Source organism: Ursus arctos, unplaced genomic scaffold (genome assembly GCF_023065955.2).
Source record: "Ursus arctos isolate Adak ecotype North America unplaced genomic scaffold, UrsArc2.0 scaffold_20, whole genome shotgun sequence".
Taxonomy (NCBI): Eukaryota; Metazoa; Chordata; class Mammalia; order Carnivora; family Ursidae; genus Ursus; species Ursus arctos.
In genome coordinates this window covers 29392895-29407822 of record NW_026622875.1, presented here as the reverse complement: position 1 = coordinate 29407822, position 14928 = coordinate 29392895, and the positions used below count along the sequence as shown (strand labels likewise).

The following is a 14928-nucleotide window of genomic DNA, read 5'->3' as shown; positions in this document are numbered from 1 at the left end:
ATTATATGAAAATTTGAATGAGCCTTTTAAGCAGCTCTTAAATCTGATACTGTAAACAGTTTTTAAATATTGACTTTTGTAAGCTAAAATGATAATGTGTAGTTCTTCTAAAGAAATACCATAAAATGAAACATCTTTTGTTGAACTTGGTTTTTGTTTTCATTAGGTATTTGCATTGGTTTGTGACTCAGAAAATCCACAACTTTTTACCATTGAATTTATAAAAGGGCAAATACGGAAATATTCTTCAACAGAAAGGTATTTTTATTCATCAAACTTTTGAGATCCTAGTATATGCAAAACAAAGTGTGCCATCAGAGAGGAAAAAAAAATTTATAATCTAGAACTTTGAAATCATATAACTTAGGAAAAGACAACATTATTTTGTTGCATATTGAAAATGACCTTCATTCAGTTTTCAAATTTCCAAAGAGATTAAAAATGGTGATTTGATTTTAAATGGAATGATGAAAATAAAATGTTTTTCTGTAACTTATGCTTTTAAGGTATTTTGAAATAGCTTCTTTCGTTGTTAAATTGTTTGGATAACAGCAGCAAGTTACTTTAAATATATTTGAAGTTAGGTTCTTTAAGTTAGCATCAGTAGGCTAGTTATTAATTTTCCAGTGGAATATACCTGAATTTTTTTATATTACTCTGACTTGGCTGTTGCTGTGAAAACCTGTGAGATAATATAGCTCATAATCTCCTCCTGTAAGGTAAACACTTTAAGTGCTATTTTACTGTGAATGACTAGATCTCCCTTCATATACTAAGCCGTTGTCATGGGCTTGGCAATTTTTACATTCCAGGAAGTTCTTTTATGCTGTAGAAAATAGATTGAGACTGAATCTGTTTTTAACAGGTGGTTGAAACAGTTCTGGTGCATTTTGCCACTGTCTGCAATACAGCCTTATTGAAGTATTGTCACTTCCTGGAGTATGACCAGTAACTGTTTCTTACCTTGGAAAGCTTTTGATCTAGGTTCAACAAAAATGGCATTTTAAGCAAAAGGTTGTATTTTTTCCTGTCCTGAATTCAAGGAAGAGAACTTCTGGGGAAAAAAAAAAAAGGTAGTGCACATGTTCTCAGCCGAGGAGGGTAGCTCAACATTTATAGTTCGTCATGTGCTTTATGTCCATTACATTGTTTAATCCTGATCCCTTGGAAGAAGATGCCATTTTTCCCAATAAAGTCTATATGTAGAAAGTAAAGCAATTTCTTTGTGACTTTGGATTAGGAAAAGATTTCTTAGATACAATACCAAATCACAATTCATTAAAGTCTAATTAATTAGACTTTTTCAAAATTGAAAACTTTGACCCCATTAGGAAAAGAAAAAGACAAGCCACAGACAGGAAGAAAATATTTGGAAAACATATAGCTAATAAAAGACTTGTTTCTAGAATATATAAAGAACTCTTTTAACTCAATACTAAAAAACAGATAATAGCATAAATATTCAAATAGACACCTACCTAATCGGAGAAGATATTTGAATGGTAAATAAACACATGAAAAGATCATGATTCATTAGGGAAAAGTAAAACCGTTACATGTACACTAAAGTGGATAACGTCAAAAAGATTGGCAGTGCCCATTGTTGGCAAGCACATGGATTCTCATACATTGCTGGTGAGGATATAAAATCATAAACTGTTTTAAAAAATAGTTTCGCAGTTTCTTACATATAGTTATCGTATGACCTTATGTCAGTTCTACTCCTAGGTATCTACCCCAAGAGAAATAAAAACATATGCCCACATAAAAACTTGTATGTGAATGTTTATAATAACATTACTCATAATATCCAAAGGTAGAAATGATATTTACATCACCTGGTGAATGAATAGGCAAAATGTCGATTATCTGTACGGTGGAATACTACTCAGCAATAAAAAGGACTGAATCTTAAAAATACACAATATATAGAATAAGCAAGACACATAAGGCTATACATTATATGATTCTGTTTATATGAATTTTTTAATAGACTATTTTTTGGAGCAGATTTAGGTTCATAGCAATATCGAGCAGAAGGTACAGAGATTTCTCCTATGCCTCGTACACTCTACTGCCCTGCCTCCTAACTGGCCTAGCCTCTCCCATTACCAACATCCCCTACCAGAGTGATATATGTGTTACAACTGATGGCTGTGCAAGTTTGAACAAATGTATAATGACATTTGTCCACCATTACAGTATCATACAGACTATTTTCACGCCCTAAAAATCTCCAGGGGTCCTCTCCAGCAGTAATACTGCTCCACTGATTTCATCTTGCCTTCCTCCCTAAACCTTGACAGGCACTCATCTTTTTACTATCTCCAAAGTTGCCTTTTCCACAGTATCATAGTTGGAATTATACAGTATGTAGCCTTTTCAGATTGGCTTTTTCATTTCCTCCTTGTCTTTTAATGGCTGGATAGCTCATTTCTTTTTAACACTAATATTCCATTGTCTAGACATAACCGTGGTTTATTTATCCATTTGACCTCTTGGTTGCTTCTAAGTTTGGGCAGTTAGGAGTAAAGCTGTGGTAAACATCTGTGTGCAGATTTTGTGCGAACGGAAGTTTTCATACTTTGTGTAAATACTAAGTAGTGTGATCACTGGATCATACATATGGTAGGATGTTGAGTTTTGTCACACACTGCCAACTGTCTTCCAAAAGTGGCTGTGCCATTTTGTATTCCAAGCAGCAGTGAATGAGGATTCCTGTTGCTCCATATCTTCCCCAGGATTTGGTATTATTAGTGTTCAATTTTGGTTATTTTAATAGCTGTGTGGTGGTTTCTTGTTTCAGTTTGCATTTCCCTGATGACATATGTGCTGAGTATCTTTTCATATGTTTATTTGCTATCTGTGTATCGTCTTTGGTGAGGTGTCTGTTAAGGACTTCGGATCAGTTTTTAATGAATTGTTTTTCTTATTGTTGACCTTTAAGAGTTACGTGTATATTTTGGATAACAGTCCATTATCACATACGGCTTTTGTAAATATTTTCTCACAGCCCATGGTTGCCTTTTCATTCTCTCGATGAGGTTATTTGAAAAAGCAAAACTATAGAGATAGAAAATAAGTGGTTGCCTGGGACTGGGAAACAGTTTTTTGCAGATGGACACAAGAGAATTTTTTGGGGTGATGGAAGTATACCAAAACTGGATGATTGCACAACTGTATAAATTTACTGAGAATTCTTAAACTGTACATTTTAATTGGGTGAATTTTTGATTTGTAAGTTATACCTCAGTAAAACTGTTTAAAAAAATCTTAAAGAAAAAACCAAAAACATTACATTTATACTGCTTAGGTAACTTGTACAAGGTATGTGACAGCAAAGTACAGAGCTAGTATTAGAACTCCAAGCTTTCTCATAAAGCCCCTGTTCCCTTGTGCTTCTCCTTGTACTTAGAGTGCCCTCCCCGAGCAGGTTGCCTGCTAAAGGGCCTGTGCTATATGCTGAATAAAAATTCCCCTTAATTATCAATCCTAAAACCTATTTATTTTTTACCTTGCTTAGAGATTCCTTACTAGCAAGTTTGCTGGATGGAGTAAGAGCCTCTGGTAACAGAGACGTTTGTGTAAAAATGACACCAACTCATAAAGGTCAGCGATGGGGGTTACTCAGCATGCCTGTCGATGAGGAAGTAGAGAGCCTTCATCTCAGATTTTTAGCCACACCTCCAAGTAAGTATCGATTTAAGTATAATTGCATTTGTCCATCTCCTTAATAATTTAAAAATTAGGAATGCAAACCTCTAAATCTTTTTGAACCCTTTCATCTTACAGATGGCAACTTTGCGGATGCTGTATTCAGGTTCAACGCTAATATTTCATATAGTGGAGTTCTGCATGCAGTAACGCAGGATGTAAGATAATTGTATTATAATTTGTTCATTGTCATTAACTTTTGGAATGGGAACTTTTTGAAACATTCTTCTTTTACCTAGGGTCTCTTCTCAGAAAACAAAGAAAAACTGATCAATAATGCCATAACAGCATTATTGTCCCAAGAGGGAGATGTTGTTGCTTCAAATGCAGAACTTGAGAGTCAGTTCCAGGCTGTGAGGAGGCTTGTGGCTTCTAAAGCTGGTTTTCTGGCCTTCACTCAGCTTCCAAAGTAAGTTTTCTTTGAACTTCTTTTAGAGAATGCAAACAACTCAAAATAGCAGATAATTAACGGTTTATCTCTTTATATCTGTCTAAAACTGATAACTTTCGTACGTTGATATGGTAGTTTTTATTCATAAACAAATAAAGGTGAGTGGAATCGAAGGGTGTGAATATTGGTCCCATACATACCTGCAATATACTGGCTCTTGTTTGTTTGTTTTTAAGATTTTATTTATTTATTTGAGAGAGAGCGAGCGCACGAGAGAGCGCGAACGAGCATGAGGGAGGGAGAGGGGCAGAAACAGGGGGAGAGGGTTAGGGAGAAGCAGACTCCCTTCTGAGCAGGGGGCCTGACGTGGGATTCTATCCCAGGACTCTAGGATCACCCTGAGCTGAAGGCAGACACTTAACCGACTGGGCCACCCAGGTGCCCCATACTCTTTTTTTTTTTTTTAAAGATTTTATTTATTTATGTGACAGAGAGACAGCCAGCGAGAGAGGAACACAAGCAGGGGGAGTGGGAGAGGAAGAAGCAGGCTCCTAGCGGAGGAGCCTGATGTGGGACTCGATCCCAGAACGCTGGGATCACGCCCTGAGCCGAAGGCAGATGCTTAACGACTGCGCCACCCAGGCGCCCCCATACTTTTTTTTTTTTTTTTTAATGACTTTGAATAGGAGATTAAATCCCTTTAGGTCTTTTTTTGTGTGTGTTTTTTTGTGTGTGTGTGTGTGTGTGTGTGTATGTTTATTTGAGGTCAAGTAAATCTAAAAAAAAAAAAAAAAGATTTATTTATTTGAGAGGGGCAGACGGAAAGAGAGTCTTAAGTCTCCATGCTCAGCGTGGAACCTAACGTGGGGCTCCATCTCACAACCCTGAGATCATGATCTGAGGTGAAACCAAGCCTTGGAAGCTTAACTGATTGCACCATTCAGGCACCCCAAAATCCCTTTTAGTTTTAATTAATTTTTAAAAAAATCTTCCCCCTCAAAGAAAAAACTTACGGGAACCGATATGTTCTAGAGGTGTAACTTAAAATATGTACTTGCTGAATGCAATAGAAACTCAAGAGGACTTATGTTACATTTTAATAATAAAATAATGCTCTGATATTGCTATTATGTGCTTGGTTTTTTTGTTCCACAGGTTTCGGGAGCGTCTAGGAGTGAAGGTAGTAAAGGCACTCAAGAGGAGCAACAATGGAGTAATCCATGCAGCTGTTGATATGCTCTGTGCCCTCATGTGTGTAAGTAGTGTTTTTTAAAAAGGAGACTGGTTTTTCTTAAGTTGATTGACGTTTTAAATTTCCACAAACCCAGATTTTCCATTGTACCAATTAAATTCAATGTTTCTATACTTCCTAAATTGCTCTCTTGGCAATTTATTTATTCAAATAAAGGTTTGTTTAGCATATCCTATAAACCAGGCACTGTGCTATCTACTAGAAATACAAAGTTCGTTCCTTCCTTGAAATTGCTGACAGCCTAGCAAGGTAGGCATATGTGTGCAATCTAAAGTAGTAGGGGCCACGGGATCCCTAAAAAGCAGCACTTCGTTTTTTGGGTTTGTGGTGAGGGGAAGATAAAAGATTCAAAGCCAGTCTTTCAGATGTTACAAATGATCTGAATCTTAAAGAACAGGCAGGTATTTTCCCTCTGTGGGAAGGCTTTCCTGGGAGAAGGGATAGCATATACAAAGGCATGTTGGGAAAGAAGCAAATAATTGAAATGGCTGGGTCATAAAGCATGTATGGATGTGTGGGATTAGGAGTTACAGCTAGAGATATATGTTGAGACAGTCATCAGAAGCCTTTCATATAGACAAGCTAGATTTGTCCTTCAGTAAGGAACAACTGAAAGGTTTTTCATCGGGGGAGCAGTAATATTAGGTTTGAACTTCTGAAAGCTCACAAATGTTATGTGGAGACTATAATAGAGGTAAAGTTAGAGACAGGTAGACCAAATATGTAAGAAACAAGATACTGAGGCAGGATGGGGTTAAAGAAGGCACATTTGAGAGCTGAGGGTAAAGATCTAACTTGGTGACAGCTTGTATAGGAGGAGAAGCAATGAATTGTTCAGTATAACTTCGAAATTCCTGATTTACTTCAATGTCATATATAGCATACGGGACTAAAGTGTTCTAGGCAAGTTTAGTGGTATAGAAAAAAACCTAAGTAATTACTTGACTTGTATAAAACCTTGCATTTATACTCAAAAGTGAACTTTACTATCTTTACTACTCCTAATAATTCCATTAAAAGAATTCTGGGATGGGGTGCCTGAGTGGCACAGTTGGTTGAGTATCTTACTCTTGGTTTCTGCTCAGGTTGTGATATCAGGGTTGTGAAATCAAGCCCATGTCTGTCTTCACGCTGAGCATGGAGTCTGGTTGAGACTCCCTCTCTCTGCCCCTCCCCAACACATGCTCCCAGACACTATTTGAGAGAGAGAGAGAGAGAGAGAGTGCACGTGCACGAGCGCACAGTGCAGGAAGGGGCAGAGGGAGAGGAAGAAGCAGACTCCCCGCTGAGCAGGGTGCCAGACATGGGGCTCCATCCCAGGACCCTGAGATCATGAACCTGAGCCGAAGGGAGCTCCATAACCTACTGAGCCACACAGGTGCCCCAATAAATAAATAAATCGTAAAAAAAAAAAAAAAAGTGGGGTAGCTAGAGCGTAAAATACCATAGTGTGAAACAAACACATTGAGCTCTCATTACATATTAGGTTTTGCCTATATATCTTACATGAATTATCTCATTTAAGCTTCATAATAGTCCTGTGAGCTAAGTACTCACTTGGATGGCTGAGGAAAGTGAAACTCAGAGTTAAAGCAACTTAACCTTGCCTGAGGTCAGCTATGGTCAGTAGCAGAGTTAGGATTGGATGTTTACTCCTAACTCTCATGCTGCAGTCTTTTTCCCATTCTCATTTATTCCACCAGTCAGAAGAGACAAAGAAGTATTTGCTGCTCATTTTAGTACCTGCTTTTAAATGCTGTTTAAAAAAATAAATAAATGCTATGTTTTATCATTTCAAATTTAAATTTTAAAATTGGGGGAGAGGAAATGGGTGTCATTTGCTTTTTAAGAAGGAGATCTGTGACTTTTGAGAGAGTACCTTGTGCAATACTCTACAGATACTTGCTGGGCACAGTATCTATGAAGCCTCATTAGACCCTGGGGGAAATCATCACTTCGCCTGCTTGTCTTATCACGAGTTTCCTTTCTGCCTTCAACTTTAAAGGCTGTGGTTTTTAATTCTTTCACAATTTAATGAATACTCTTTATAAATGACTTTCGTGTGATGCCAACATGTGGGCCTGCTCATGAATTATCACTGTTTTTAATCAATAGCCCATGCATGATGACTATGACTTAAGACAAGAACAGCTGAACAAAGCTTCTCTTCTTTCATCAAAGAAGTTTCTGGAAAACTTACTGGAAAAATTTAATTCCCATGTGGTAAGTTACAATTAAATTTGTCTTAATGAGAGATACTGGACATTATTGAAAGGTATTCTAGAAATGCAGTTTGGCAGGTTTTTTTCCTTAATTTCAGGTCCCAACTGTGGTCAGTATTCACCATACACAGTTTGGTCAGCTTGTTCACTCACTAATAGTAAAATATTCTGTCTTAGAACTGTATCCATCTCAGAGGAATAAGTTGCAAAGACTTTAGATTTTTTTCTTTTTCTTTAATGTCATTATGAAATAAGCTGCTCTAAAAAAAAAAAAAAATTAAGCCAAATCTTTGCTCCTCAGTCACTGGTAACAGTTTTGGAGATGGGCAATCTATAGATCTAGGAGGAACAAATTGTTGGTTTTAAATGTTGTCAAAGATTGCTTTTTATACAGATACTACACATATTAACCTTAGTTATATGTGTTTGAGGAGTCTTGGTTATTTTCTTGAAACTTGACCATATTTTAATTATTTTACTTTTGAGATACGGTAAGCAGTGGATTTACTGCATTAGTAAAACAAGTACTCCTTAGAGTAATCAAACTGTGAGCCTCACGTTATGGAATTAAATGTTTACTTTTAACATACAGGACAAGAGGAGCACATTATTGCTGTGTTTTACTTGAATTTCTCTGTCCTAAGGCAGTATGTTACTTCGTTTCAGGATCATGGGACTGGTGCCCTAGTTATTAGTTCACTCTTGGACTTCCTTACTTTTGCCCTCTGTGCTCCATATAGTGAGACAACAGAAGGACAGCAGTTTGATATGCTCTTAGAGATGGTAGCATCCAATGGAAGAACCCTCTTTAAGCTCTTTCAGGTGAGAGCTTGTATCTTTCTTATCAGATAACCACTTTTGGGTCATTTTGGTTTTAAAATAATGGGTGTGTGCTTCTGTAGTAATGTTGATAAATACAGCCATATTATTACCATATTAAGGATATTTAATTTCACAGATTTCTTAGTGTTTCATGTAGAGCTGTGCTGATGGCTTTTGACCACTGTTTTGACCCCCATCTTTTCTCAGTAGTGAAAAACTCATTTTTTTCTGTGATAGGCCCAAAGTACCCTTTTCTTTATAAATTCCCAAATAATAGGGCTGTTCATAAATAGTTGAAAACATTATTAGATCATACAGTACTATAGTATTTATTATGTACATGTGATCTGTTTCTATATGATACTTATATTTTTGTTATTTTATTAGTTTTATAAATGTCAGTTTGTATTATTTTACATCATTACTCCTTGATATTTATCAATGATACTTAATATTTTTATTTTATGTTAATTTGTAAATGTCAGTTTGTATTATTTTACATCATTACTTTTTGATATTTATCAGATAACTATAATTATTCAAATAAGTGCCAGCTGTTTCTTAATTACCCTAAAGCTATATTGTAAGAATACCTAAAATTTTTAGCCAAACTGATCTGACTTTGAGATGTATCCTTAACTAATTTTATGGCTTATAAAATTGTATATACTCCTTAAAAGCAGTAGCTAGTCTGTTGCAATAAAATTCTTTTATTCTGTAATACTTTTCTCCCTATTTTAAAGCATCCTTCCATGGCAATTATAAAGGGAGCTGGATTGGTTATGAAGGCAATAATAGAGGTGAGAACAATTTTGAGATTTTAAACCTACTTGAATGTTGATTGGCTATTTTCATTGAAGCTGACAAAATTACGTTTCAGCCTTTTATGGGAAACATGCAGTTTTTCTGGGTAAGAAAAGTTAATTTTGAGTCTTTATTCAGAAATTAGTTTTAAACTACAGAAACAATCCTCAGTATTAAACTAAGAGTTTAAAGTTCTGAGGTAAGTGGGTTTAGGGCAAGTAAATCTTTCGGTTCCTACATTGTATTTTGTTTGTTTTAAAAGAATTAAAAGTTAGCATTCTTCCTCTCTTCCTCTTTTTGGGGGTGGGGGATGATGGTATTGATGGTATTGAAATCTTTAGGTAATGAGGTTACATAGAAATCTGTTAAGGGAGTTAGTTCATAGCAAAGTGATATTAAGTAAGAATGGTAACAAAAATTAGTTCCTCATGCATTTGTAATTAAATGGCAGAGATCAGGTCATGATATCGTTGGTCAGACATGGGATATTGTTTCTCTAAGATAGTTGCTTTAGTTGTCTTGATTTTTAGAAAATAAAATCATGGCTATAAATATCAACTTGCATACTGGATGTTTACAAAGACATCAGTCCAAATGGCTTTGAATTCTTTTTGTTGTTTGTAGTGATTTGGATAAAATGTAAGAGGGTTTGCTCCTTTTATCAAAACACTCCGTGATCTAAATATATCATAATATATACGTATATATCGTACATATAACATGTGGCTAAATGAAATGCACAGAATTAGTATACTCAAGTAGGTGTTTAAAAATTATATAGGGGCGCCTGGGTGGCACAGCGGTTAAGCATCTGCCTTCGGCTCAGGGAGTGATCCCGGCATTATGGGATCGAGCCCCACATCAGGCTCCTCTGCTGGGAGCCTGCTTCTTCCTCTCCCACTCCCCCTGCTTGTGTTCCCTCTCTCGCTGGCTGTCTCTATCTCATAAATAAATTAAAAAAAATAATAAAAATAAAATTATATATAGGCATTATACCTCAAAGTTTTTTTGCATTTTTAGTGTGTATGTACAGCTAAAGGCTACTTTTTTTCTTGTAGCTAATGGGTTTTTTTATCCAAAGTAGCATCTCTCTCACAGAGCTGACAGCCAAGGACAGTTAGGACCATGAGACCAAACAAAAGTGTATTCCTGACCCTGATTCACCAATATATTGCCATTCATGGAGGGCCAGGTATAACCAAAATGTGGACTTTGGGCTTCAATGTAAGCCACCTGTGTCAGACTCACAGCTAATGACTAGAGCTGATGTCTGTGTAAGGAACACCTTCTTTATGTACACTGAAATCCTGGCAAGTATCTTAAATTATTTTTTCTGATTGTAAAAGTGGCATATGGTCTTTGAAGAAACATTGGTGTTTATAGAAAAAATTCAAGGAACAAATAAAATGAATCATTTATATTTTTATCACCCAGAGATAATACTATTAGCATTTTAGTAGATTTTCTCTCAGACTGTGTAGTGTTCAAAATTATATGCGTACAAACTATGTATATATATGTCTATCTACTGTGTATAAAACTGATATTGATACTACTGTCAGAATGGTATCTGTACATATTCACACTATGTGAATATTTGTATACATACTACATATTCAGTTGTACTATATACTTGTACTTTTTTTTCACTCACATTGTGAGCATTTTTGCTTTCCAGTAGGCTGTCTTAAATATCACATTGCTTACTTAATTCATAGTTGTTTGATTACCTTTGATTAGTAGTCCTACCTGTCTTAACTCTGCTGCCAAAGTGAGTCCATATAAGCAAAGTAAAATCACGATAAAAAACGACCCCAGTTAATCACATCATTCTTTTAAAAAAAATAAAGGACTGTGTTCACCATGAAAATGAATATATTGATAATAATAAAAGCAAGGCGGGTTTGCAGATGCCTTTGGTAGGAATCGCTGATTTCCCTGAGTTGCCTTTCCCTTTCATTGGCTGATGTATACTCAGAGAATGAACCTAATTTTAACATTAAATTAAGCAAAATATAATTCATAAGATAAATTTTCTGTAAACATTTAAAACCTCATTCCACAGGCAAATGTTTTTAAAATTACTTTTATCACTTGTGTTATTTTTGGGTAATTAAGTTGCATTTCAAATTTTTATTATATTGTATACTACATAATTATTTTACCTAGAGATGTAAAATTAATTCTATAAAAGTAGAATACCTTGTTCTGGAGTGCTGCTTTAGGGATCATCTTACCCTTTTTCCAAAGGAAGGTGACAAAGAAATTGCTACAAAAATGCAGGAGCTTGCCCTAAGTGAAGGTGCCTTACCTCGACACTTGCATACTGCGATGTTTACAATAAGCTCAGATCAAAGGATGCTTACAAATAGGTAGGTTAAATTTAATTTGCTGTAAATTAACTTGCTGCTTATAAAATGATTTCAGATAGTACATAAAACAGACTGTTTGGATTATGCAAATGTTTCATTTTCTTTTGATTCACCTAGTTCTTCTTTTCCTTTCCTTCTAGAAAGATAGTGCCCAGATGATCATTGCCCCTGCCCTGGATAGCTTGGAGAGGTGGGGTGGGGACAAATCTGTTTGCTTTTCCCACCTCACTTCCCTGTTATGGCTCTATACCCATAGTCAGGGTACTGGAACATGGAAAAGAGTGCCTAGAAGCTTATGAAACTAGAACCATATGCCTAGGCCTTTTCTCCTTGTATTTGCTTCTGGCTGTCATGTCAGTTTTTAAGTATCTTTGGTCAATTAGGTACTCGGCTCTAAGAATAAAGAAAACCTTATCTAACCTTTTCTAAGATAAGGTTTTCTTACTTAGCTAACTGGCTTAGGTATCCTAAATCTCTTACAGTTAAACAATTTCCTCTTTGGTAAATTGTCTTTTTTAACAATAATCAAATATAAGGAAGCAATAAATCTCTTCATTTATTCCAGGCCATATGAATTCCATCCCTTTTAATCTTTCTTTATGATTCCTTATGTGTGAGCCTTCAGATATCCTTAGCATACTATGACTCATGACTCACTAGTTAAATGAATAATTTAATGCCTTATTTCATTAAAGTCCCATGTTAGATGTTTGCTTGCTGTGTTCCTCTTTATTAAATAATCAGTTACATTCCTTACTGTGATCAGTCACAGTATTGAAAAGCTGTCAATGTATAATATAAATTACCATTTTTCATTTGCATTCCTTTATCTTTTGCAAATTGCTTTTATAAAAAGTTATCCCATTTATTCCTGTTTAAAGCCTTTTTGGAATTCCTGATAAATGATACCTACCTGATGCATGTGAAGGAAATCATAAGAGTAATTACTTCAGTAGTAGTTAATTTCCAACTAGACATAGAAATGAACAGTTTTAGTAGTGTTCATTTTTTGGGGGATAGAAGAAAGTACAATTTGGGTTTTTAAACTTTTTTCTTCTGGTAATGTAACCTGTATAAATACATATGTCTGTAGTTTGGGTTATTTCTCTCACAGGTTTCATACCCATTCTTGTAGCAAATGGCAGTTTGAATCCCTACTGAAGCACAGAAGGGTCAACAGTGAATAAAGTATATTCTGTGCTCATGAGGAGCATATAGCGAGGGTTAAGATTAGTAAGTGACCAAGTCATAGATTCAACATGGATCTTAGATTCTTCACTTTGAACCAAAATATACTTTTACCTCTAAAGTGGCATGAATAGAATAATTTGCTTTAAAGGCTTTAAGTCTTTGTCCAGACTCCAAAACTGAAAATATTTTCTATCTCTGACCTTGCCAAATAGGTTATATTAGAACATAGTTATTGACTTTTACTCATGTTCAGAATTCCAAAGAATGCCAGAATGCTATATGATCACTATATCAGGACTTGTTACACAAACCAATAATATCATCAAGTCTAATTGTTTTATTGTTTTCCCTCTTTAAGTGAGGTAAAAACCTACTACTTCATGTTCAAGTCCATTGAAAATTAGTGAGTTTATCAGGGAAGCATTTTGATTTGGAGAAAATTCTAAAATGTTAGCAGTATTTTGAATTACTATCATACACCTCTCCACATTAAAATACTAACTTTAAATATTTAACATCAGAATGATTTCTTGCTGTAGCCATATTTCTTATATGATATTTTGTTCTTAAAAATTCCTTTCTGTTCTAGCTGAGATAAAGCAGCAAACCTTTCTCAACGTCTGCTTTTTTCAGACAGCTAAGTAGACATTTAGTGGGACTCTGGACAGCTGATAATGCAACTGCGACAAACTTGTTGAAACGCATTTTGGTAAGTCAGTTGAATGACCAGGAAGATTTATGTATTCTAGCCCAATAAGATTTCATTGAATAAGTTTATAAAGGATTTTAAAAATTTGTTTTTTATTTAAAAGATGCTTACCATAGAAATTTGTCATGTAATAAGTGCTAACCTCAGTAGTTTAAATCATAGTATTAATTTATTGGGTTTTGAAAGCTAAATTTTCCTTTGTGTGGTTGTTTCGAAAATGGGTTTTATGTTTTGTGTTTCTTTGCTTTTAGCCGCCAGGCTTGCTGGCGTACTTGGACAGCTCAGATCCAGTTCCTGAGAAGGATGCTGATCGAATGCATGTTAGAGATAATGTGAAAATAGCAATGGTAAATAATGATTGTCCTAAGTGTCTTTTCAGGTTGAAAAGAATACTCTTCGTAAAACTAAAAATTTTAGAAAGAAACCAAGAATTCACTGTATTGAATAGTAGTACTAAAAGTAGTAATATTGGTAACAGCTTTATTGAGGTAAAATTTACATCCCATATAATTCACCTGTTTTAAGTGTACAGTTCAGTAATTTTTGTGTATTTATAGAGTTGTAAAACCATCATCACAATCTAATACTATGAATAGTAGCAGTCTTTTATGTTTTGTTTCCCTTAACTCAGCTTATTGGCACATTCAGGAATGGATTGCTTTTTAAAGTTTCAAATGTCTAATATTATATTTAGCATATAATGTGTGATTGATAAATGTTGGTGAAAGGGGCCAAAAGTGAAAAAATTAACTTAGGACATTTTTTTTTTAACAAAAGCTATGTTTATTATTAAGGTTGGGCTATTTCTGAGAAAATTACTTAAACATCTTCCAAGATACACCATTGTAATAATGTCTTGTATGTGTTCTTTTCCTTTCCTCACTCCATTTTTCTATTTACACCCGTCTCCCATTCACATCTTGCCACCCCTCACGTAGGAATCATCTTGAAACTTAAGCAGAAAAGTTAAGATTTCTTGGACAAAAGTATAATTTATTGTAGAAATGTTCACTTTGTTTCTTCACTGAGTCCCCATATCCAGTATGTATTTTATGTAAAATACACAGTGTGAATCAGCTTTACTTAGATTTTAAAAATAAATTTGCAAACAGGACCATAATGGATTTTATCATTATTTCACAGGATCAGTATGGAAAATTTAATAAAGTTCCAGAGTGGCAAAGACTAGCTGGAAAAGCTGCTAAGGAAGTTGAAAAATTTGCCAAAGAAAAAGTAGATCTTGTGTTGATGCACTGGAGGGATAGAATGGGCATTGCGCAAAAAGAGGTAAAAACCTGCTTCCAGACTTCTAGCTCTTCTGTATATCATAGGTTTGCCTTCATTGTTGCTGTTCACAGAGATGGTAGTCAGATATTTCTGACTGAATATATGAAGAAATGTTACCTAATTCTGATTCTTATTTTTATATAAATTTTTCTTAATTCATAGTT

General features: G+C 35.0%; 1 protein-coding gene across 4 annotated transcripts in view; it reads left to right on the top strand.

Annotated features, from left to right (window-relative positions):
- Positions 1-14928, top strand: part of DNAJC13 (DnaJ heat shock protein family (Hsp40) member C13) — a 119495-nt gene that overhangs the window by 39961 nt on the left and 64606 nt on the right. For 2 of the 4 annotated variants that reach the window (XM_026497026.4, XM_026497025.4), the window contains exons 9-20: positions 167-258; positions 3524-3690; positions 3793-3872; positions 3954-4123; positions 5261-5360; positions 7473-7580; positions 8246-8401; positions 9145-9201; positions 11456-11577; positions 13402-13477; positions 13729-13824; positions 14621-14764. In XM_026497026.4, the coding sequence (XP_026352811.1) occupies positions 167-258; positions 3524-3690; positions 3793-3872; positions 3954-4123; positions 5261-5360; positions 7473-7580; positions 8246-8401; positions 9145-9201; positions 11456-11577; positions 13402-13477; positions 13729-13824; positions 14621-14764 (1368 nt within the window). The remainder of the gene's footprint in view (positions 1-166; positions 259-3523; positions 3691-3792; positions 3873-3953; positions 4124-5260; positions 5361-7472; positions 7581-8245; positions 8402-9144; positions 9202-11455; positions 11578-13401; positions 13478-13728; positions 13825-14620; positions 14765-14928) is intronic. The other 2 variants (XM_048216197.2, XM_044383412.3) reach the window with 1 other exon arrangement.